Here is a 25,809-nt window from a genome sequence, read left to right as displayed (position 1 = left end):
CCAGCAAGACTCCCGAGCTCTTAAGCATCATTCACTCAAAGCTGAGCCACCCCCATTTATTTCATGCTTGTTGCTTGCTGTTGCTGTTTATTTCATGCTTGTTGCTATACAATTGCTGATGAGGTCAAACTGTTATCTTATTATAATATTATTATTTGTATGATGCAGTTATATTTTATGCTATGTGCTAATATGTTTTTGCTATTTGTTATTCTGTTAAGAAATGTTAATATTGTTGATATGCTATGTTTAGTGATGTTTGATAATTGATAAGCTGGGACTATGGTTTTGGGGTACTTGTTGCTGTTCATATTTATTTATTGTTCATATTTGATTCAGTTATTCTGTTTTGTTGGTTGTTAGGTGCTCTGAGCCCTATGGGGGAGAGCGGGGTACAAGTCCAATGAATGAATTAATGAATGAATGAATGAATGAACGAATGAATGTAAAGCAATTAACTGAAGGTCAGTTTGTGTGTTCAGTGCCATCAAGTCTCTTCTGACTTATGGAGAACCCTATGAATGAATGACCTCTGAAATATCTCAACAGCCTTGCGTCGGTCTTGCAAATCAGTCTCATGGTGGGTCTGTCATTAGTGACCCTTGTGGGAGCAAACATATGATACTGTGGGAATGTCCCACGAAGCTGCTGTTCCCTTGATCTGTTAAGTTCAGGCGCGTCTCCGGCAGCTGGCAGCGGCTCAGGTGGAGAAAGATCTTTTATATCACTTCCTACCGGGTCCTTTTAACTTGAAGTTGGGATCTTTTGTATACAAATGGATAAGGGTCAAATAATTTTTTGTTGGCAGGTGTATTTCCATTCATTACTTATACCTCAATTTTTAATACGTTATTATTCCTTTATTGAAAGTATTTATACCCTACCTTTTATAGCCATATTCAAGGAGGCTTCCAAAATGTAGTCAAATAATACAGTAACAATAAAACCAAGAACAATAAAATTGAATCTAATTACATTCGGTAAAATATCATACCATTCCAAAGTCACTAAAATATATATATATACACACATATATACACACACACATATCTAAGCGAATTCCACTCACTGACTCACTTGCCAACGGAACTCAAAAACCGCTGAACCTAAGCACTTGAAATTTGACACGCTGGCTCCTCATGTGCCAGAGGCACTCAATAAGAAAGGATTTCCAAAAAATATTGAATTCAACTCGAGATATTGAATTCAACTCCCAGGCAGTTGGGACAGGGAAGCTGGAAATGGCTTAGGATAGCCGTCTCAGGCTGTGCCTCTTTAGGAACGGGGACTCTTTCCCATTAACCCTTAGGGCGACTCTCTGAAGGAGGCTAAGAGGACCCAAGCCGCAGCTGGAGACGCAGTGCAAGTTGGGATAGAAAGAGCAGATGCAGATCTGGAGTCGGCTTGGGTTGCAGACCCCGAGTTCCTAGGCAATTTTGTGTTTTGTTCCCTGTGTGGCAGATTCATTCTTGATGGGAAATCAGTTTTGTTCTGCAAGTGAAGCTTTTTCAACATTCCTAGCACATACATGGTTTCTCTCTGTGAATTCTTTGATGTGAAGTAAGGTACCCCCTCTCATTGAAGTGCTTGTCGCACTTCAGACATGAATATGGTTTCTGCCGTGAGTGTTCTTTGATGGGAAGTAAGTTCTGCTCTGAACATGAAGGCTTTCCCACAGGCCAGGCATATACCGATATATGGTTTTACACCTAGGTGAATTCTTCGAGGTGAAGTAAGGTTTGTACTGGTTTGTATTAGGGTTTGCACTAACACTTTCGCACATTCCTAGCATTTATATGGTTTCTGCCCTGTATGAATTCTTTGATGGGAAGTAAGGTTTCCACTTTGAATGAAGGCTTTTCCACACTCGAAGCATTTGTATGGTTTCTCTCCTGTGTGAATTCTTTGATGGGAAGTGAGGTTGCCACTGTGCTTGAAGGCTGCTCCACATTCGAAGCATTTATGTGGTTTCTCCCCTTTGTGAGTTATTTGATGGGAAGTAAGGAGGTCACTCCGACTGAAGGCTTTTCCACACTCCAAACATTTGTACGGTTTCTCCCCTGTGTGAATCCTCTGGTGTATAGTAAGACTTGTGCTGTGACTGAAGGCTTTTCCACACTCCAGGCATTTGTACGGTTTCTCCCCTTTGTGAGTTCCTTGATGGGAAGCAAGTCTTCCACTCCGACTGAAGCTTCTTCCACACTCCAGGCATTTGTACGGTTTCTCTCCTGTGTGAGTTATTTGATGGGAAGTAAGGTGTCCACTGCGTCTGAAGGCTTTTCCACACTCCAGGCATTTGTGTGGTTTCTCCCCTGTGTGAATCCTCTGGTGTCCAGTAAGACTTGTGCTGTGACTGAAAGCTTTTCCACACTCCAGGCATTTGTACGGTTTCTCCCCTTTGTGACTATTTTGATGGGAAGCAAGGAGGTCACTCCGACTGAACCTTCTTCCACACACCAGGCATTTGTATGGTTTCTCTCCTGTGTGAATTCTTTGATGGGAATTACAGTTTCCACTCTGACTGAAGCTTCTTCCACACACCAGGCATTTGTATGGTTTCTCTCCTGTGTGAATTCTCTGATGTGAAGTAAGGCTTCCACTGTCACTGAAGTGTTTGCCACATTCTGGACATTTATATGGTTTCTCCTGTGTGTGAATTCTCTGGTGTCTAGTGAGATTTGTGCTGTGACTAAAAACTTTTCCACACACCAGACATTGGTGTGGTTTCTCCCCTTTGTGAATTTTTTGATGGGAAATAAGGGTTCCACTCTGACTAACGCCTTTTCCACGCTCCTGGCATTTATATGGTTTCTCCTGTGTGTGAATTCTTTGATGGGAAGTTAGGTGTCCACTTGTACTGAAACCTTTTCCACATTCCGGGCATTTATATGGCTTTTCGCCTATGTGACTTCTTCGGTGGGAAGTCAGGTGTGCCCTCTTGAGGAAGCCTTTTCCACACTCCAAGCATTTGTATGGTTTCTCCCCTGTGTGAAAGATCTGATGGGAGATAAGGTGTCCACTGTCACTGAAGGCTTTGCCACACTCCAGACATTTATATGGGTTCTCCTTTTTCAGGGCATCACAATATTCAATGCTGTCCTTTCCATCTGAATATATATCTTGTTTTTCCTTCACACAATGCTCTATCATTTCATTCCCTGACTCCACTTCTCCTGTGGAAAGAGAAAAGAACTGTGGTATGAACAGTATTAAAAAACGCATGGTTTCAATGTTACAGACTGAACTGAATTACTTGCTGTACAGCATGCAAGAACTGAAGCGCCCTGTGTCTAAAAACCATTTCTAGAATCCTGAATGGCAATCTGGTCCATGATACGGACTGATCTTTCGTTGGTGTCAATTAAAAGGATCATAGGATTTAATCGGGAAAGTTTCTGGCTAAGAGATCCTGCACTGTCCTAAACTGGAAATCAAAACACCGGCCCCCAATTGAAGCCACAATCCTGCTACTTTGTTGTTAAGCAGTGAAAAATATCTCTGACCTCTTTATTGATTTCTGTTTCCAAATCAGTGAGGGCTGATGCAACTGGACCTCTTGTGGGAATTTTCTGTTTCTGGTGTTTGACTCACAAATGTCCCCCTGGCCAGAGCATGAATGAATCATCCTCCTATTCTCAGAAAGGCACCCCTGAAGTTGTTTAAGCCACATTCTCTCCCCCCAGCTTTTTATTAAAATGAAGGAGCAACAGCCCCCTCAAAGGGTCTAACTCCACTTTCCCTCTCTCCCTCTCTTTTTGTTTCAGCTAAACCTGGGGAAAAAATAGGATTGGAAAATAATTACAGAAATGGATTGGAGAAATCATAGAGTCTCGACATAACATCATCATTCTTTCCCTTTGAGTTGAAACATCATCAGAGAAAGCAGCTGTTCTCAATCATGTATCATCTCAGAAGGGTCCAGACTGCAGCCTCCCACAAAGTCCACAGATTCCCCCAGATCAATGCCTGATATCTCCATCTAAAAGGGTGTCAGGTGCCTGGGAAACAGCCCTGCCAGAGAGCCACTCAGGGTGGACAGTGAACAAGTGATCTGACTTGGTAGAAGGAAACAGGCTGCTTTCATAGGTTCCAGATCTACAGCCACCATCTCCACATTCACATCTCATTCAGTCTCTGAGGAAAGTCAAACAGTGAGGGTAATCCTCATAGAAATCCACCTGCTCTTAAAAGGAAGCACAGGCAAAGTACAGGCCCAAGGCACATATAGTGGCTACCTGCCAGTTCCTCCTCTTCATCGAAGGTCCTGAGAAACCCCTCTTCTTCCTCTTCTAGTTGGACTATGAGCTCAGGCTTAGCAATCAGAGGATCTGGGAATCAGGGGGGAAAAAACAACCACCACCAAAATTAGAGCTCCCTTGAGTGGAAATAAATTCCCCCAGTGAGTTTGACAGCCCATCCAAAAATACACAATAGGCAAGTATTAGGACAGAAGACAGTACAGGGCCAAGAATCATCCATCTAGGTGGTCCAACACAGCATTTCCAGCCAGGGGTTTGCTCTCTGCAATGTAACCCCAAAGGACTTCCCAAATCAGAGGAAGGACCATGGAGGGTAGCACAGATTTGTGATCAGCCAAGAAGAAAAGGATCCTCACCCAGAGAAGACACATTCCGAAAGTTCTCCAGCATGACTTCCTTGTACAGAGCCCACTGAGCTGGCCGCAACAGGTCCCGCTCCTCCGTGGTGAAATACACAGCCACCTCTTCAAAGGATACTCCATCCTGCAAGAAGGATACATTTCTTTACATCAGTGGAAAGGTGGTCTGTGGGTTGGACAGCCAAAAACAGACACATTGAGATGGATTCCAGGGTAAATTGAGATGGATTCCAGGGTAAATCTGTTCCTGATCGAAGGAACAATGGGTTTGCTTATTTAAACTGGAAAAACCTGTTGACCTCACCTTTCACTCAAATGAATGCATCAGGAATTATTCCTGCAGAGTGGAAGCGAGCAATAATAGTTCCCACAAAAAAGGTGGTGCTGGTAGTCCCATAAATTATCAGACCATGAATTTGCTGTCAACAATGGCAAGGTTTATGCAGCCATTTTGTATTCCAGGCTTTGGCACTGGGTTGATTCAGAATCTCTATTGTATCCATAGAATCATAGATTTGGAGAAGACCCCGAAGGCCATCAAGTACAACCCGCTGCAATGCAGGAACACACAATCACAGCACTCCTCACAGATGGCCATACAGCTTCTCCTTAAAAACCTCCAAAGAAGGAGACTCCTCCACCTTCCAAGGCAGCGCATTCCACTGCCAAACAGCCCTTACCATCAGGAACGTCTTCCTAATGTTTAGGTGGAATCTCTTTTCTCACGGTTTGAATCTGTTACTTGGTGTTCTAGTCTCTGGAGCAGCAGAAAACAAATTTGTTCGCTCTTCAACATGACACCTCTTCAATATATTTAAACAGTGCTATTATGTCCCCCCTGAACCTTTTCTGTCCCAGACTAAACATGCCTCTCCTCACAGGGCGTGGATTCTGGACCCTTTTGGTTGCCTTCCTCGGGACATGCTCCAGCTTGTCTACATCCTTCCTGAATTGTGGTCCTATGCGCTTAACATTAGGAGTCAATTAATTAATAGTGGAACAGCTGCACCAAGAGGAAGGGAGCAGAGCCCTGGGGGAACATTTGGCCTCCCACCCCCACACCTCTTTGGGGGCATCCTGGAGCCAGAGGGGCTGTCTTTCCTGGCAGGGGGCTAGCTGCCTTGTGAGGAAGAGGCCACAGATCTCCACACAGTAACTGACACGGGAAATTTCATGATTCAGTTTTGTTGGGCTTCTCCGCTTCTGCTGTGCTAGACAACAAAGGAGGTCACCACAGGCAGTCTTGAAATCTGGCAGAACCAAGGGCAAGGAGCCCGATCCTGCGAGCCCTGGAACAGAAGGCACCATCCCTGCCCTCCCGTGCATGTCTGACCAGTCTCTCTCTCTCACACACACTCTCTCTCTCTCTTTACCTGAGCTGGCTGCATGGTGGCTCTCTTCCTTTTGCCCAGCGCAGGAGATGGCAGAGAAGGCATCAAGTGTGTCTTTTCACTCTTGCCTAGGAGGGGGAGAAATGAAAGGGGTGGGGAATTCCTTCTTTGCGCTACAGACATGTTTCCTGAGCCAGTTCTTTGAATAACCCTCTCTCCATAATGGCTTTGGGGAGCACATTTGAGGGGACCACATTTGATTTAGAAAGGATCCAGAATGTTTGACCCATCATCTTTCTCCCACTGAGCCACTGTATTTGAGAGTGGTCCCACATTCATACACCCCCATTACAACCCCTGCACATCCAATCCGGGCCAAAGAGTTCCTGACATGCCTGAAGGTACGCCACACCCTACCCAGCACATTTAGGGGGGTTATGCTGGCTTTGAGCAGGCAGCATCCTGAGGGGAAGGGACAGACTGCTTGACGAAAAGTTGCAGGTGACAGCTAGGAGTGACTATCTCCCCGCACACAGAAAACTTGCCATCCAAGGAAATAGTTCCTGCCCTCCCTGCCTGCACTGGCCATGATGTTCCACTCTGACTAAAGCCTTTTCCACACTCAAGGCACTTATATGGTTTCTCCCCCATGTGAATCCTCTGGTGTCTAGTAAGACTTGTGCTGTGACTAAAAGCTTTTCCACACACCAGAAATTTGTGTGGTTTTTCCCCTCTGTGAATTTTTTGATGGGAAATAAGGGTTCCACTCTGACTAAAGTCTTTTCCACACTCAAGGCACTTATATGGTTTCTCCCCTGTCTGAATTCTTCGGTGGGAAGTGAGGTGTGCCCTTTTGCGGAAGCCTTTTCCACAGTCTAGGCATTTGTTTGGTTTCTCTCCTGTGTGAAAGATTCGATGGGAGATAAGGTGTCCACTCTCATGGAAGTCCTTGCTACACTCCAGATATTTATATGGGTTATCCTTTTTCAGGGCATCGTAATATTCAATACTGTCTTTTCCATCTGAATATATATCTTGTTTTTCCTTCACACAATGCTCTATCATTTCATTCCCTGACTCCACTTCTCCTGTGGAAAGAGTGGAGAACTGTGGTATGTATTAAAAAACCCACGGTTTGAATGTTTGAGACTGAACTGAATATTTGCTGTACAGCATGCAAGAACTGAAGCGCCCTGTGTCTAAAAACCATTTCCAGAATCCTGGATTGCAATCTGGTCTTGTGAAATACCACACGATACAGACTGATCTTTAGTTGGTGTCAATTAAAAGGAGCATAGGATTTCATCGGGGAAATTACTGACTAAGAGATCCTGCACTGTCCTAAACTGGAAATCAAAACACCGGCCCCCAAACGTAGCCACAATCCTGCTACTTTGTTGTTAAGCAGTGAAAAATGTCTCTGACTATTGATTTCTGTTCCCAGATCAGTGAGGGTTGATGGAACTGGGGCTCTTGTGGGAATTTTCTGTTTGTGGTGTTTGACTCACAAATGTCCCCCTGGCCAGAGCATGAATGAATCGTCCTCCGATTCTCAGAAAGGCACCCCTGAAGTTGTTTAAGCCACATTCTCTCCCCCACCTTTTTAATAAAATGAAGGATCAGCAGTCTCCTCAATGGCTCCAACTGCACTTTCCCTCTCTCTTTTTTATTTCAGCTAAACCTGGTGGAAAAAATAGGAATGGAAAATAATTACAGAAATGGATTGGAGAAATTAGATGACAGTCTCGACATAACTTCACGTAATCAGAAAGAGCAGCTGTTCTCAATCATGTATCACCTCAGAAGGGTCCAGACTGCAGCCTCCCACAAAGTCCACAGATTCCCCCAGATCAATGCCTGATATCTCCATCTAAAAGGATGTCAGGTGCCTGAGAAACAGCCCTGCCAGAGAGCCACTCAGGGTGGACAGTGAATGAGTGATCTGACGGTAGAAGGAAGCAGGCTGTTTTCATAGGTTCCAGATCTACAGACACCATCTTTACGTTCACATCTCATTCAATCTCTGAGGAAAGTCAAACAGTGAGGATAATCCTCATATAAATCCACCTGCTCTTTAAAGGAAGCACAGGCAAAACACAGGCCCAAGGCACATATAGTAGCTGCCTGCCAGTTCCTCCTCTTCATCGAAGGTCCTGAGAAACACCTCTTCTTCCTCTTCTAGTTGGGCTATCAGCTCAGGCTTAGCAATCAGAGGACCTTGGAATCAGGGAAAAAAACAACCACCACCAAAATTATCCTGAGTGCAAATAAATTCCCCCAAGTGAGTTGGACAGCCCATCCAGAAATACACAATAGGCAAGTATTAGGACTGGGACAAAGAGGAGGGGAGGAGAGCCCTGTGGAGACATTTGGCCCCCCACCCCCATCCCTCTTTAGGGACATTCTGGAGCCTGAGTGGCTGTCTTCCCTGGCAGGGAGGCAAGCTGCCTTGTGAGGAAGAGGCCACCGATCTCCACACGGTAACTGACACGGGAAATTCATGGTCCAGTTTTGTTTCATAGTTCCGGCTTGGGCTCCTTCGCTCCTGCCTTGCTAGACAACAAAGGAGGTCGCTACGTTCCCTCTTCAACATGACATCTCTTCAAATATTTAAGCAGGGCTATCATGTCACCCCTGAACCTTTTCTTCCCCAGACTAAACATGCCTCTCCTCACAGGGTGTGGATTCTGGCCCTTTCAGTTGCCTTCCTCTGGACACGCTCCAGTTTGTCTACATCCTTCCTGAATTGTGGTCCCATGCGCTTAATTTTTAGAGACGGTTAATTAATAGTGGAACAGCTGCACAAAGAGGAAGGGAGCAGAGCCATGTGGAGACATTTGGTCCCCCACCCCCACCCCTCTCTGGTCGCCACATCTCAAAAAGGATATCGAAGAGATAGAAAAAGTGCAGAGAAGGGCAAAAAGGATGATTGAGGGATTGGAGCACCTTCCTTATGAGGAGAGGCTGCAGCGTTTGGGAGAGGAGACGTTTGAGGGGGAATATGATTGAAGTCTACAAAATTATGCATGGGGTAGAAAATGCTGACAAATAAATTTTTCTCTCTTTCTCACAATACTAGAACTAGGGGGCATCCATTGAAAATGCTGGGGGGGAGAATTAGGACTAATAAAAGGAAACACTTCTTCACGCAACGTGTGATTGGTGTTTGGAATATGCTGCCACAGGAGGTGGTGATGGCCACTAACCTGGATAGCTTTAAAAAGGGCTTGGACAGATTTATGGAGGAGAAGTCGATCTATGGCTACCAATCTTGATCCTCCTTGATCTGAGGTTGCAAAGGCCTTAGCAGACCAGGTGCTCAGGAGCCTTTCTCCACTTCCTCCCACAAATTCCCGGGCAGCAGATCTGAACAAATTCAAGTCTCGGGCAGCCTTACTGTGGGTACGGAGAGGAGAAATGCCGTCTGGGTCTTAAGTTCATGCCGTGACGATCGTGGGCAGGTGCGAAGAGCAAATCTTGTCGGGATGCTGAAATAGGCTGGCGTGTTTGCAAAAAAAAGGAATGTCCTCGTCACAACTTGAGCCGGCCGGTGCTTGAGTCAGGGCCTCACCCTGCTCTTGCAAACAGAAGGGAAATGTGGCATGCAGGAAACATTATTCGGCTTATTACAACTGAAATGTCACCACATCATTTTACTGGCGTGGCCACGAAATGTGGTTTGGGAATGTTTAACAACTTGGTCACCTGAACTGAGAACGGGGAGGAAAGCCAGATATCAAGTTGACGTGCTTCAGTCGTTCCTGTTTTTTTTTCTGGCGGAAATTCTGTGCTCTGGTTTATTCCGCTCCCCCAATCGCTTGTTAACTTCCTATACGTCCCCCATTTTGTAATCAGGGATGCTTGGGAATCTCTGTCTACATAAAATATCAAGACAAAGACAAAATGCCTGATCCACAAAATATAACTGTAGACCTGTGTGCAGAGATACATTGTCGAGCAGCCATGCAGAGCCAGAGTGGGGTAGTGATTAAGAACCAGGGGGCATTCATTGAAAATGCTGGGGGGAAGAATTAGGACTAATAAAAGGAAACACTTCTTCACGCAACGTGCGACTGGTGTTTGGAATATGCTGCCACAGGGGGTGGTGATGGCCACTAACCTGGATAGCTTTAAAAGGGGCTTGGACAGATTTATGGAGGAGAAGTCGATTTATAGCTACCAATCTTGATCCTCCTTGATCTGAGGTTGAAAATGCCTTAACAGACCAGGTGCTCGGGAGCAGCAGCAGCAGCAGAAGGCCATTGCTTTCACCTCCTGCATGTGAGCTCCCAAAGGCACCTGGTAGGCCACTGCAAGTAGCAGAATGCTGGACTAGATGGACTCTGGTCTGATCCAGCAGGCTCTTTATTATGTTCTTATGTCCTTAAGAGCAGCTGACCGTAACTGGGTTTTATTCTCCACTCCTCCACGTGAGCAGCGGACTTTAATCCGGAGAACTGGGTTCAATTCCCCACTTTTCCATATGAAGCCTGTTGGGTGACCTCTCAGAACTCTCTCAGCCCCACCTGCCTCACAAGGTGCCTGTTGTAGTTAGAGGAAGGAAAGGAATTTGTGAATCGCTTTTGGACTACTTTCAGTTGGGAAGAGTGGGGTATAAATCTAAATCCTCTCTTCTTCAATAAAGAGAAAGCAAACCAGTTTGTCAGCCTGCGATTATAAACCAACACCATGTTTAACAATAAAACTCCTACCATTTGATGTTCACTGAACTCCATGTTGTTTCCAGACAGCCTTATGAAATTGCGGTCTCCATCTAACCGTGTCCAACCTGGATCTAGCAACCCCAACCCTTTCCCTCTCCATCTGTGGCGGGGGGGATCTGGCAATCTCAGGATCATGAGAAATAATAGAATCATAAAGTTGGAAGAGACCCCAAGGGCCATCAAGTCCAACCCCCTGCCACGCAGGAACACACAATCAAAGCACTCCTGACAGATGGCCATTCAGCGTTTAAAAACCTCCAAAGAAGGAGACTCCGCCACCCTCCGAAGTTGTCCATTCCACTGTCGAACTGCCCTGCAGTCCGGAGGTTTTTCCTGATGTTTAGGTGGAATCTCTTTTCCTTCACCTTGAACCCATTGTTCCTGGTCCTAGTCTCTGGAGCAGCAGAAAACAAGCTTGCTCCCTCACCAACATGACATCCCTTCAAATATCTAAACATGGCTTTCATGTCACTTCTTAACCTTCTCTTCGCAAATGCCTTAGCAGACCAGGTGCTCGGGAGCAGCAGCAGCAGCAGAAGAAGAAGGCCCTTGCTTTCACCTCCTGCAGGTGAGCTCCCAAAGGCACCTGGTGGGCCACTGCGAGTAGCAGAGAGCTGGACTAGATGGACTCTGGTCTGATCCAGCTGGCTTGTTCTTATGTTCTTAAATGCCTTAGCAGACCAAGTGTTCAGGAGCAGCAGCCGCAGAAGGCCATTGCTTTCACCTCCTGCAGGTGAGCTCCCAAAGGCACCTGGTGGGCCACTGCGAGTAGCAGAGAGCTGGACTAGATGGACTCTGGTCTGATCCAGCAGGCTCTTTATTATGTTCTTATGTTCATTCTGGAGCCAGAGCAACTCTCTTCCCTGGCAGGGGGGCTAGCTGCCTTGTGAGGAAGAGGCCACAGATCTCCACCCGGTAACTGACATGGGAAATTAATGGTCCAGTTTTGTTTCATAGTTCCCACGGGCAGTCTTGAAATCTGGCAGCAGCAGAACCAAGGGCAAGGAGCCCGATCCTGCGAGCCCTGGAACAGAAGGAACCACCCCTGCCCTCTCGTGCATGTCTGGCCAGTCCCCGCCCCCTTACCTGAGCTGGCTGCATGGCGGCTCTCTTCCTTTTGCCCAGTGCAGAAGATGGCGGAGGAGGCATCAAGCGTGTCTTTTCACTCTTGCCGGGGAGGGGGAGAAATAAAAGGGGCGGGGAAATCCTTTTTTGTGCTACAAACACGTTTCCTGTGAAAGTTCTTTGAATGACCCCCCTCTCCATAACGGTTTTGGGGCACAACTGACCACTTTTGAGTAGAGACTTCCGGGAGGGGCAGGAAGTTTGTCTCCCCCTCTCTCTCCGGCCGCTCTGGGACTTCGTCTCTCTCTTCCTTTAACCCTCCGAGGGCCGGTTTTGGGGCACAACTGACCACCTTTGAGTAGAGGAGACTTCCGAGACGTCCCGGAAGTGTATTTCCCCCTCCCTCCGCCGCCGCTCTGGGACTGCGTCTCTCTCTCTTCCTTTAACCCTCCGAGGGCCGCAGAAGGGGCCGGCGGGCGCCTGGGAGACCCGCAGAAATGTCCCTTTCTCAGCAGGGGTGTTTCCCCCGCTCTTCCATTTACATTAAATACTTTATAAACAGAATATACCTCCAACCCAAAACCCAGTTCACCAGATCAGAGTTCACTGCTCATGTGGAAGAAAGGGGGTGTGTGGGGTCAAACCCGGTTCTCTGCATTCATCTTACTGTCCCATAGAGCATAATAACTCCGTTCTGGGAAACACCTGGAGGTTTGGGGGTGGAGTCTGCGGAGGGGGAGGGGTCTTCCATGGGGGATGATGATGCCGGAGATCCACCTTTCAGAGGGGCCATTTTCTCCAGGTGAGCTGGTCGCTGTTGTCTGCAGGACAGCTGTGATGCTGGGAGATCTCCAGTCACCCCCTGGAGGTTGGCAACCCTGTTCCACTTGGAGCCCCCCTTTGGCCCAGCCTCTCCTGCCAATCAAACTGCTGTGGAGGACACTAGGAGGTCATTCAGGCCTCATCCTGGCCTTCTAAGCAGGGGGAGAGTGACTCAGTTCAGCCCTGGCCCCGGCCAACCCCAGGAGAAGATGGAGTTGTTCCACCAGGCCCATGGAGGAGGACACCAGTGCTGGACAATCTAGCCGGCCTCTCCTTTTATGAACTGTTTTATGATCTTTTGTGTCCTTTTTCCAGTTTATGCTCTTCATTGATATTTTATACTTGTTATTTACTCTGCCCTCAGGCTTAAAAAGGAAAGGGTTGCATATTGTGGGAATTGTAGATTTAAACCTTCATATTTTATTGTACAGTTTTAATGGTATATATTGTTGTGCACTGCTCTGAGCTCCACTCATCGAGGGAGAACGGTTGATACATTGAATAAATTAAAAAGTAGACCAGGAAAAGTCCCGTTTCTGCTTAAAGAGAAGAACTGAAAACTGGCAAGCCACAAGGCAAGATCCCCAAAGGACAGCAGGATCCACAGTAAAAAACAACAGCGAGATCTTTCCTCTGGGGAGAAAACTCTACAAGTCTTGGTTTAGCTTTACGCTGCTGCTGTACCTCTGCTGGCCCTGCTTCAACCTCACCCTCTCCCTCCCACCCCCTCAAGTTGGTTTGTTTGCTCTGAAATTGGCCAGATTTGCTGATCTGACTCCTACCGACTGTCTTGCTCGGTGAAAGCAAACTGCTCGGATCCATCAGCGGCTCTGCGTTGTGTGTTCCAGGGACTCTAAATAGCACGCAACAAAACCCGCAAGAAGGAGCTGCCAACAGCCCAATTAGGAGTCTTTGCTCCTAATGTTCCGCCCACGCGCTGAGCAAAAACTACCAGGCCTCGGCCACACAACCCAGAACATAAGAACATAAGAGCCTGCTGGATGAGACCAGAGTCCATCTAGTCCAGCACTCTGCTACTCGCAGTAGCCCACCAGGTGCCTTTGGGAGCTCACATGCAGGAGGTGAAAGCAATGGCCTTCTGCTGCTGCTATTCCCAAGCACCTGGTCTGCTAAGGCAAAGAAGGATCAAGATTGGTAGCCACAGATCGACTTCTCCATAAATCTGTTCAAGCCCCTTTTAAAGTTATCCAGGCTAGTGGCCATCACCACCTCCTGTGGCAGCATACTCCAAACACCAATCACGCATTGCATGAAGAAGTGTTTCCTTTTATTAGTCCTAATTCTTCCCCCCAGCATTTTCAATGTATGCCCCCTGGTTCTAGTATTGTGAGACAGAGAGAAAAATTTCTCTCTGTCAACATTTTCTACCCCATGCATAATTTTATAGACTTCAATCATATCCCCCCTCAGACGTCTCCTCTCCAAACTAAAGAGTCCCAAACGCTGCAGCCTCTCCTCATAAGGAAGGCGCTCCAGTCCCTCAATCAACCTCGTTGCCCTTCTCTGCACTTTTTCTATCTCTTCAATATCCTTCTTGAGATGTGGCGACCAGAACTGAACACAGTACTCCAAGTGTGGTCGCACCACTGCTTTATATAAGGGCATGACAATCTTTGCAGTTTTATTATCAATTCCTGACCTAATTATGCCCAGCATAGAGTTTGCCTTTTTCAGTTGCCATACATTGAGTTGACATTCCCATGGAACTATCAACAAAGACGCCTAAATCCCTTTCCTGGTCTGTGACTGATAGCACTGACCCTTGTAGCGTGTATGTGAAGTTTGAATTTTTTGCCCCTATGTGCATCACTTTGCATTTTGCTACATTGAACTGCATTTGCAATTTCTTAGCCGCTCATCTAATTTGTCAAGGTCCGCTTGGAGCTCTTCGCAATCCTTTGCGGTTCTCACCACCCTACCTAATTTGGTATCATCTGCAAACTTGGCCACCACGCTACCCACCCCTACTTCCAGTTAATTTATGAATAGGTTAAAGAGCACTGGTCCCAATACGGATCCTTGGGGGACACCACTCCCTACATCTCTCCATTGTGAGAATTTTCCATTTACACCCACTCTTTGCTTCCTGTTTCTCAACCAGTTTTTAATCCATAGGAGGACTTTCCCTCTTATTCCTTGATTGCTGAGTTTTCTCAATAGTCTCTGGTGAGGAATTTTGTCAAAAGCCTTTTGGAAATCCAAGTAGACAATATCCACTGGTTCCCCCTTATCCACATGCCTGAACTTCTCTTGGAACATGCTGACTGGTGGGCCCCGATCTTAGTCAAATTCTTCACATTTATTAATCATCATGGTTTAATACCTGATACTTGGGTAGCATCAATTGTTATCCCAATCCATAAAAAAGGACCAACAGACAAACCAGAAAATTATAGACCTATTAGTCTCTTATCTATTTTGGGCAAGCTTTATGCTAAATATCTGGAAGGAAAACTAAAAGCTTGGATAACCAGTGGAAATATAATTGGTCCAGAACAAGGTGGTTTTAGGGAAGGGAAATCCACAACCGATCACTGTCTTATCCTCTCTCATCTCATAGATAAGTATATCAATAAAAGTCCAAAAAAACTGTATGTTGCATTCTTGGATCTAAGTAATGCATTTGACTCAATTTCTAGGAACCTCCTTTGGACCAAACTATCAAAATTAGATATGGATCCTCGTCTACTCATACTAATTCAGAAAATGCATAATGCCACATCTTGCCAAATTAAATTGGATCATTCAGGCTTACTATCCAATAAAATAATTACATGGGGAGTAAAGCAGGGCTGTGCATTGGCCCCACACCTATTCAGTTTATATATAAATGACCTTTTTGACCATCTTAATGCATCTTGACGGCCATCCCCCTAAACTTGGTCATAAACCTATTCCACTTTTGTTGTATGCTGATGATACGGCCATTTTATCCCAAACTAGAATTGGCCTTAAGAGATACCTAGAGACTTTTTTGATTATTGTAATATGAATGGGTTGAAAGTCAATTATGCAAAATTAAACATTGTAGTATTTTCAAAACGATGGCAACAACTGACATGGAAAATTGATAATATTTACTTAGAACAGGTTAAGTCATTTAAATATCTTGGGCTGAATTTCCATTATAATTTCAATTGGACTCTACAAAGATCCTGTTCTGTAACATCTGGAAAATGTCTAACTTCGGGTATTGTGCAATTCTACTATGGACTCATAGCCCTTCCAGATGTTCAGGGAACCACTCCCATCAGCCCTACCAGCATGCATAATCTCGGGCCATGCTGACAGAGGCTGATGGGAATTGTAGTTCCTGAACATCTGGAGAGCCGCAGGTTCCCTACCCCTGTACTATGGAAAGGCCAAAATTCTTTGGATGCTGCTTTAAAGATCTTTCAAACTAAAGTAGTCCGGAAGATCCTCTATGGAATCCCCATATGGATAGAAGCCTTTACTTCAGAACTTGAACGTGTTCAAATAAACCTTTTGAGGTGAGTTACGGGTGTTCCTAATAGTGTAACCCTTACCGCACTATGCCTTGAAGCTGGCTTATCATTAATTGAGGCCAAGGCTTGGATCACTACAATAAAGTATTGGCTTAAGATTCATTTTAGAACAAATCAAAACAATATGACATACTATCTTCTTACAGATAATTATATTTCAAAATGGCCTAAAATGATTGTCCAAAAAATTAGACATATTGGAATTGACATAACTGCATTATACAATAGCAATGAAAAATTCATTTTGACTCAAATTAGTGATAGGTTGAGAGATCACGAGAGACATTTTTTTACTCAATCATGATCCCAACTTGTTCACCTCGAGCACTGGGAATTTCTCCTAAGTATGGAGTCCCAGCTAGATACTTAGTTTCTACCTTATCTGTTGAACAGCGACGGGCCTTTATGTTGGCCTTTATGTTTGGTATATGTTGGCAGATACCAAAAAATCCAGAAACATCAAAGGTTCTGTCGATGTGGCTCACTTGACTCCCTGACTCATATTCTGCTTGATTCCTAAATGCCGATGTACGGTCGAGTTTGATTCACCCTGTATTATTGGCAAAGAAAATACAAAACTCTACTTATGCTGTACATTTTCTTTTACAGGACCATTCTTTTGATGTTACTTGTGCAGTTGCTTCCTTCCTGGACATTATTTTAAAACGATAGCTATTGTTTTTATTTGCTTATTGCTGCTGATCTATATCTAATTAGTTATTTAAATGTTTATATATTTGTTGTTATACTATGCTAATAAAAGGCATATTGATTGATTGAGTAGAAAGTTCTCTTCCTGGATTTCTTGGGTTTCCATGCTGGGATTGCTGGGTTGAGCTGATTAATCAGTTTACCTATTGATGTCTAAATGCCAGGACCATTGAGCCAATTGCCTTTTGATTGAATCAGGGGTAGCTGTGAATGGCTTATGCAGAGTTTCTTTTAAGAGTCTGTCCAGGTTTCTTTTAAGAGTCTGTCCAGGTATGCAGATTTGGCTGAGGCGTGCATTGTCAGGAAAGGAGTAATTGTCAAGGAGATGGTTGCTAAAGGCAGAGATATGCAAAACCTTGTGGCAGGGTGTTTCCTAGGTCCTTTGTATTGCACCAACCTTGGCGGGGTGTGGTACTCAAAGATATGTCTATGAAGCTTCCAGAGATATTGACTGAATTAACTCTTTCAGTGGTTCAACCTTGCAAACAGCCCTTTTTGCACGTTTGGCCTGTTTTAATATCATATTTGGTCTTGACATTCTGCTACACGCACATATATATGGCTGTTGGCATCTGCCTATATAAAACTGGTATGAATCTGCTGTTCCATAAAGCTGGGTATAAAGGGTAGGGCAAAAATGCCCTATGAGAAAAAACATAGGGAGCAGGATATGATGAGTCTAAAGAAGAGAAGGTTAAGTGGAGGGGGGACATGATAGCCATGTTTAAATATTTGAAGGGATGTCATGTTGAAAAGGGAGCAAGCTTGTTTTCTGCTGATCCAGAGATTAAGACATGGAGTAATGCATTCTAGGTGAAGGAATGAGATTCCACCTAAATGTTAGGTAGAACTTTCGGATGCTAAGGGATGTTTGATTCTATGAAAACCCGGCCAATATGAACCATATGAAAACCATATGAAAACCAGCCAATCACAGAAAGTGATTGAGAACTCAGGAGGGAAAAGAAGAGAAAAAAGAGCAATAAAATATGGCCAGAAGAAAACTTGGGACAAAGAGAGAGAGGATTCAATAGAGAAAAAGGTAATCTAGATCAAAATAACTGAGAGACAAATAGTTCCGAAAATGGAGTCTATGGAGATATTTAGGATACCGTCGGCCAGTGTTTTCATGTTAGAAGTGGTGGCCACATCAGAAAGAAGAATCAGTCATCAATAAGAAGTGTCAGAGCCAAATGCTATCTGGAAGATTGCAGCAGAAAATGGTAAGTAAGGTGTGAAAGCCAGCTGAATTTTTCCCCCACTCCAGGCACTTATGAAGTCTTCATATAAGTGTGAATTCTCCGATGAGAAATAAGTCCCTACTCTCATGGAAAGCTTTTTATGCATTCTAGGCATTTATTTCATTTCTCCCTGTGTGAATTATTTGATGTCAAGTGAGGTTTGTACTATGACCAAAGGATTGTCGAAGGCTTCCACGGCTGAAATCACTGGGTTGTTGTGGTTTCCAGGCTGTATTTTCTCCTTATGTTTTGCCTGCATCTGTGGCAGGCATCTTCAGAGGATCCTCTGAACACAGCCATACGACACACCTGTGACTGAAGTCTTTTCCTCACACCAGGCATTAAGACGGTTTCTCCCTTCTGTGAATTCTTTGATGGGAGGTGACGTTTGTGCTGTGCCTGAAAACTACTCCGCACTCCTAGCATGTTTTCTGCCCTGCATTAATTCTTTGATGAAAAGTAAGGTTTCTACTTTGAATGAACCCTTTTTCACACACTGGGCATTTATACAGTTTCACCCCTTTGTGAATTTTTTGATGGGAAGGAAGGTGTCCATTCCGACTGAAGGCTTTACCACATTCCAAGCATTTGTATAGTTTTGTGTGAAGTCTTTGATGGGAAGTAAGTTTTCCACTCCCACTGAAGCTTTTTCCACGCTCCAGGCCAGGGGCGTAATGCTCATTGGGCAAGGTGGGCAGCTGCCCAGGGCACCATCTTGTGGGGGGTATCAAAATGCAGGGTTCGTGTTTGGGTATTTTTAGTGGTTTTCCATTTTTGGCCTGCAGGGGGCGCAGTTTTTAGGCTAGCAGCACCAGATTTTCAGCGTATCATCAGGAGATGCTCCTTATGCTACCCCCCAAGTTTGGTGAGGCTTGGTTCAGGGAGTCCAAAGTTATGTACTCCCAAAGAGGGTGCCCCATCCCCCATTGTTTCCAATGTGAGTTAATAGGAGATGGGGCTACAGTTTTGAGGGTCCATAACTTTGGCCCCCCTGAACCAAACTGCACCAAACCTGGGGGGTATCATTAGGGAAGTCTCCTGATGAGACCCTGAAAGTTTTGAGACTGTGCCTTCAGAAATGTGCCCACCCCCCCACCCCCCCGCCTGCAACCCCCATTGACAGCAATTCAAAAAACTCAATGCAGAACAAAGATCTTGGGCAAATTTCTGGGATGTTCCTGCAGGGGATGCATTTTTGGACGTATCAGCACCAAAATTTCAGGGTATCATCTGGAGATTGTCATGATGGCACCCCAAAAGTTCGTGAGATTGTCATGATGGCACCCCCCAAATCCATGCCGAAGGGGGTGAATTTAAAAGGAGAATCTGGGGAAATTTGGAGGGTGCCTACTGTCAGGGGTGCAATTGTTAAACTAGCAGCATCAAACTTTTAGGGTATCTTTAGGAGACTCTCCTAACAATACCACCCAGGTTTGGTGAAGTTTAGTTCAGGGGGTCCAAAGTTATGGACTCCCAAAGGGGGTGTCCCCATCCTCCATTGTTTCCAATGGGAGCTAATAGAAGATGGGGGCCATAACTTTGGACACCCTGAACCAAACATCACCAAACCTGGCAGGTATCATCAGGAGAGTCTCTTACTGATACTACCCAGGTTTTGTGAAGTTTGGTCTAGGGGGTCCAAAGCTATAGACTTCCAAAGGGGGTGCCCCCATCCCCCATTGTTTCCAATGGAAGGTAATAGGAGATGGGGCTACACCTTTGAGGGTCCATAACTTTAGACCCCCTGAACCAAACTTCACCAAACCTGGGTGGTATCGTTAGGAGAGTCTCCTAAAGATACCCTAAAAGTTTGGTGCTGCTAGCTTAACAATTGCACCCCTGACAGTAGGCACCCCCCAAATTTCCCCAGATTCTCCTTTTAAATCCATCCTTCGGCATGGATTTAAAGGGAGAATATGGGGTCCTCAGTTTACAAGAAGAAGAAGAGTTTGGATTTATATCCCCCCTTTCTCTCCTGTAGGAGACTCAGAGGAGCTTACAATCTCCTTGACCTTCCCCCCTCACAACAAACACCCTGTGAGGTGGGGCTGAGAGAGCTCCGAAAAACTGTGACTAGCTCAAGGTCACCCAGCTGGCCTGTGTGGGAGTGCACAGACTAGTTTGAATTCCCCAAATAAGCCTCCACAGCTCAAGAGGCAGAGCAGGGAATCAAACCCGGTTCCTCCAGATTAAAATGCACCTGCTCTTAACCACTACGCCACATTGAAAGTGATGCTGTTTCACGGTGGGGGATAATCCACCCCCAAACAGAATCACTTTCAATGTAGTTTAACTGGGTACCCCAGATTCTCCCTTTAAGGTGGATTTAAAAGGAGAATCTGGGCTCTCTAGTTTAAACACCTTTGAAAGTGATGCTGTTTGGGGGTGGATTCCAGCATCACAGTGGCTGCCGGGGCGGGGGGGCCGCAAAACTCAGATTTTGCACCAGGCTCCATTTTCCCTCTATGCCTCTGCCAGAGGGGAGGGCAGAAGGAACTTCCAGCTGAGTTATTGGATGGGAAGTAAGATTTGTTCTCCAACTGCAGGCTTTTCCACACTCCAGGCATTTCTCTCCTATGTGAATTCTTTAATGGGAAGTAAGGAGGTCACTCTGACGGAAGGCTTTCCCACATTCCAGACATTTCTATGGTTTCTCCGCTGTGTGAATTATTTGATGGGAAGTAAGATTTGCTTTCCGTTTGAAGGCTTCTCCACACTCCAGGCATTTTAATGGTTTCTCTCCTGTGTGAATTCTTTGATGGGAGCTAAGGTGTGCTCTCTGTCTGAAGGTTTTTCCACACTCCTGGCATTTGTATGGTTTCTCCCCTGAGTGAATCCTTTGATGGGAATTACGCCTTCCACTCTGACTGAAGCTTCTTCCACACTCCAGGCATTTGTATGGTTTCTCCCCTGATTGAGTTATTGGATGGGAACTAAGGTTTGCTCTCTGTCTGAAGGTTTTTCAACACTCCTGGCATTTGTATGGTTTCTCTCCTGAGTGAATTCTTTGATGGGAATTACGGATTCCACTCTGACCGAAGCTTCTTCCACACTCCAGGCATTTGTATGGTTTCTCCCCTTATTGGATGGGAAGTAAGATTTGTTCTCCAACTGCAGGCTTTTCCACACTCCAGGCACATTTCTCTCCTATGTGAGATTCTTTATTAGAATGGGAGGTCGCACTCTGGCCGGAGGCTTCATTCCAGACATTTCTATGGTTTCTCCGCTGTGTGAATTATTTGATGGGAAGTAAGATTTGCTTTCCGTTTGAAGGCTTCTCCACACTCCAGGCATTTTAATGGTTTCTCTCCTGTGTGAATTCTTTGATGGGAGCTAAGGTGTGCTCTCTGTCTGAAGGTTTTTCCACACTCCTGGCATTTGTATGGTTTCTCCCCTGAGTGAATCCTTTGATGGGAATTACGCCTTCCACTCTGACTGAAGCTTCTTCCACACTCCAGGCATTTGTATGGTTTCTCCCCTGATTGAGTTATTGGATGGGAACTAAGGTTTGCTCTCTGTCTGAAGGTTTTTCAACACTCCTGGCATTTGTATGGTTTCTCTCCTGAGTGAATTCTTTGATGGGAATTACGGATTCCACTCTGACCGAAGCTTCTTCCACACTCCAGGCATTTGTATGGTTTCTCCCCTTAGTGAGTTATTTGATGGAAGTAAGATTAGTTCACCAACTGAATTTTTTTCCACACTCCTGGCATTTGTATGGTTTCTCCCCTTTGTGAGTTATTGGATGGGTAGTAAGGCTTCCACTCTGACTGAAGGCTTTTCCACACTCCTGGCATTTGTATGGTTTCTCTCCTGTGTGAATTCTTTGATGGGAAGTAAGCAGGTCACTCTGACAGAAGGCTTTCCCATATTCCAGACATTTCTATGGTTTCTCCACTGTGTGAATTCTTTGATGGGAAGTAAGCTGTCTACTGCATCTGTAGGCTTTTTCACACTCCTGGCATTTGTATGGCTTCTCTCCTGTGTGAATTCTTTGATGGCAACTAAGCTGTCCACTGAATCTGAAGGGTTTTCCACACGCCTGGCATTTGTACAGCTTCTCTCCTGTGTGAATTCTTTGATGGCAAGTAAGCTCTCCACTGAGTCTGAAGGCTTTTCCACACTCCTGGCATTTGTACGGTTTCTCTCCTGTGTGAATTCTTTGATGGGAAGTAAGCATTCCACTGCGTCTGTAGGCTTTTCCACACTCCTGGCATTTGTATGGGGTCTCTCCTGTGTGAATTCTTTGATGGCAAGTAAGCTCTCCACTGAGTCTGAAGGCTTTTCCACACTCCAGGCATTTGTATGGTTTCTCTCCTGTGTGAATTTTTTGATGGGAATTGAGGCTGGAACTGTGTTTGAAGGCTACTCCACACTCCTGGCATTTGTATGGTTTCTCCCATGTGTGAGTTATTTGATGGGAAATAAGGAGATCACTGTGATGGAAGGCTTTTCCACACTCCTGGCATTTGTATGGTTTCTCCCCTGTGTGAATCCTCTGGTGTTTAGTAAGACTTGTGCTGTGACTGAAGACTTTTCCACACTCCTGGCATTTGTATGGCTTCTCTCCTGTGTGAATTCTTCGATGGGAAGTAAGGTTTCCACTCTGAATGAAGGCTTTTCCACACTCAAAGCATTTGTATGGTTTCTCTCCTGTGTGAATTCTTTGATGGCAAGTAAGCAATTCATTGAGTCTGAAGGCTTTTCCACACTCCTGGCATTTGTATGGTTTCTCCCCTGTGTGAATTCTTTGATGGGAAGTAAGCTGTCCACTTCGTCTGAAGGCTTTTCCACACTCCTGGCATTTGTATGGTTTCTCCCCTGTGTACCTCTTTGATGTGGGAAGTGTTGTCCACTCTGCCTGAAGGCTTTTCCACACTCCTGGCATTTGTATGGTTTCTCCCCTGTGTGAATTCTTTGATGGGAAGTAAGCTGTCCACTTCGTCTGAAGGCTTTTCCACACTCCAGACATTTGTATGGTTTCGCTCCTGTGTGAATTCTTTGATGGCAAGTACGCTCTCCACTGAGTCTGAAGGTTTTTCCACACTCCTGGCATTTGTATGGTTTCTCTCCTGTGTGAATTCTTTGATGGAAATTACGGCTTCCACTCTGACAGAAGGCTTTTCCACACTCAAAGCATTTGTATGGTTTCTCTCCTGTGTGAATTCTTTGATGGGAAGTAAGATTTGCTCTCCGACTGAAGACTTTTCCACACTCCTGGCATTTGTATGCTTTCTCCCCTGTGTAAATTCTTTGATGGTAAGTAAGAGTTCCTCTCTGACTGAAGGCTTTTCTACATTCCAGGCATTTATATGGTTCCTCCCCTGTGTGAATTCTTTGATGGGAAGTAAGGAGGTCACTCTGACGGAAGACTTTTCCACACTCCAGGCATTTGTATGGTTCCTCCCCTGTGTGAATTCTTTGATGGGAATTAAGATTTGCTGTCTGTTTGAAGGCTTTTCCACAGTCCTGGCATTTGTATGGTTTCTCCCCTGTGTGAATCCTCCAGTGTTTCGTAAGACTTGAACTGTGACTGAAGGCTTTTCCGCACTCCAGGCATTCATATGGTTTCTCCCCTGTGTGAGTTCTTTGGTGGGAAGTGAGGTGTGTCCTCTTGCAGAAGCCTTTTCCACACTCCTGGCATTTGTATGGTTTCTCCCCTGTGTGAATTGTTTGATGGGAAGCAAGGAGGTCTCTCTGACGGAAGGCCTTTCCACACTCCAGGCATTTGTATGGTTCCTCCCCTGTGTGAATTCTTTGATGGGAATTAAGATTTGCTGTCTGACTGAAGGCTTTTCCACACTCTTGGCATTTGTATGGTTTCTCCCCTGTGTGAATCCTCTGGTGTTTAGTAAGACTTGAACTGTGACTGAAGGCTTTTCCACACTCCAGGCATTCATATGGTTTCTCCCCTGTGTGAATTCTTTGGTGGGAAGTGAGGTGTGTCCTCTTGCAGAAGCCTTTTCCACACTCCAGGCATTTGTATGGTTTCTCCCCTGTGTGAACGATTTGATGGCAGATAAGCTGTCCACACTCACTGAAGTCTTTGCTACACTCCAGAAATTTATATGGGTTCTCCTTTATCAGGGCATCGCAATATTCAGTGCTGTCTTTTCCATCTGAATATATATCTTGTTTTTCCTTCACGTAATGCTCTTTCATTTCATTCCCTGACTCCACTTCTCCTGTGGAAAGAGAGGAACACTGTGGTATGAACAGTTAAAAAAAAACCCCACAGTTTGAATGTTAGAGACTGAACAGATTACTTGTTGTACAGCATGCAAGAACTGAAGCGCCCTGTGTCTAAAAACCATTTCCAGAATCCTGGATTGCAATCTGGTCCTGTGAAATACCACATGATACGGACTGATCTTTAGTTGGTGTCAATTAAAAGTAGCATAGGATTTCATCGGGGAAGTTTCTGGCTAAGAGATCCTGCACTGTCCTAAACTGGAAGTCAAAACACCGGCCCCCAAATGAAGTCACAGGCCTGCTACTTTGTTGTTAAGAAGTGAAAAATGTATCTGACTGCTTTATTGATTTCTGTTCCCAGATCAGTGAGGGTTGATGGAACTGGGGCTCTTGTGGGAATTTTCTGTTTGTGGTGTTTGACTCACAAATGTCCCCCTGGCCAGAGCATGAATGAATCGTCCTCTGATTCTCAGAAAGGCACTCTTGAAGTTGGTTAAGACACATTCTCTCCCCCAGCTTTTTATTAAAATGAAGAAGCAGCAGTCCCCTCAAAGGCTCTAACTCCACTTTCCCTCTCTCTTATTTCAGCTAAACCTGGGAAAAAATAGGAATGGAAAATAATTACAGAAATGGATTGGAGAAATTAGACAGTCTCGACATAACTTCACACAATCAGAAAGAGCAACTGTTCTCAATCATGTATCATCTCAGAAGGGTCCCCCATCTCAGCAGCCACCCACAAAGTCCACAGATTCCCCCAGATCAGTGCCTGCAATCTCCATCTGAAAGGGTGTCAGGTGCCTGGGAAACAGCCCTGCCAGAGAGCCACTCAGGGTGGACAGTGAACAAGTGATCTGACTTGGTACAAGGAAGCAGGCTGTTTTCATAGGTTCCAGATCTACAGCCACCATCTTCACATTCACATCTCATTCAATCTCTGAGGAAAGTCAAACAGTGAAGATAATCCTCATAGAAATCCACCTGCTCTTAAAAGGAAGCACAGGCAAAGTACAGGCCCAAGGCACATATAGTAGCTACCTGCCAGTCCCTCCTCTTCATCGAAGGTCCTGAGAAACACCTCTGCTTCCTCTTCTAGTTGGGCTATGAGCTCAGGCTTAGCAATCAGAGGATCTGGGGAAAACAACCATCACCAAAATTAGAGCCCTCCTGAGTGCAAATAAATTATCCCAGTGAGTTGGACAGCCCATCTAGAAATACACAATAGGCAAGTATTAGGACTGGGACAGAAGACAGTACAGGGCCAAGAATCATCCATCCAGGTGGTCCAACACAGCATTGCCAGGCAGTGGTTTGCTCTCTGCAATGTAAGCCCAAAGGGCCTCCCAAATCAGAGGAAGGACCATGGAGGGTAGCACAGATCTGCTATTGGGATCAGCCCAGAAGAAAAGGATCCTCACCCAGAGAAGACACATTCCGAAAGTTCTCCAGCATGACTTCCTTGTACAGAGCTCTTTGCGCTGGACGCAACAAGTCCCACTCCTCCGTGGTGAAACGCACAGCCACCTCTTCAAAGGATACTCCATCCTGCAAGAAGGATACGTTTCTTTACATCAGGGG

General features: G+C 45.3%; 1 protein-coding gene and 1 pseudogene across 1 annotated transcript in view; both read right to left on the bottom strand.

The window, feature by feature from the left end:
• Nucleotides 1-25,773, bottom strand: part of LOC125425263 (zinc finger protein 420-like) — a 37,104-nt gene extending 11,331 nt beyond the window's left edge. The window contains 6 exon segments of the mRNA XM_048482861.1: nucleotides 1,578-3,173; nucleotides 4,236-4,328; nucleotides 4,616-4,742; nucleotides 5,992-6,077; nucleotides 25,270-25,362; nucleotides 25,650-25,773. Of these exon segments, the coding sequence (XP_048338818.1) occupies nucleotides 1,578-3,173; nucleotides 4,236-4,328; nucleotides 4,616-4,742; nucleotides 5,992-6,077; nucleotides 25,270-25,362; nucleotides 25,650-25,683 (2,029 nt within the window). The 5' untranslated portion in view covers nucleotides 25,684-25,773.
• Nucleotides 21,245-25,142, bottom strand: LOC125425261 (annotated as a pseudogene).
• Nucleotides 25,774-25,809: the final 36 nt, after the last annotated feature.

Source organism: Sphaerodactylus townsendi, unplaced genomic scaffold (assembly GCF_021028975.2).
Source record: "Sphaerodactylus townsendi isolate TG3544 unplaced genomic scaffold, MPM_Stown_v2.3 scaffold_24, whole genome shotgun sequence".
Lineage (NCBI taxonomy): Eukaryota > Metazoa > Chordata > Lepidosauria > Squamata > Sphaerodactylidae > Sphaerodactylus > Sphaerodactylus townsendi.
The sequence above is the reverse complement of the archived record's forward strand: the minus strand, read 5'-3'. Positions and strand labels throughout refer to the sequence as shown.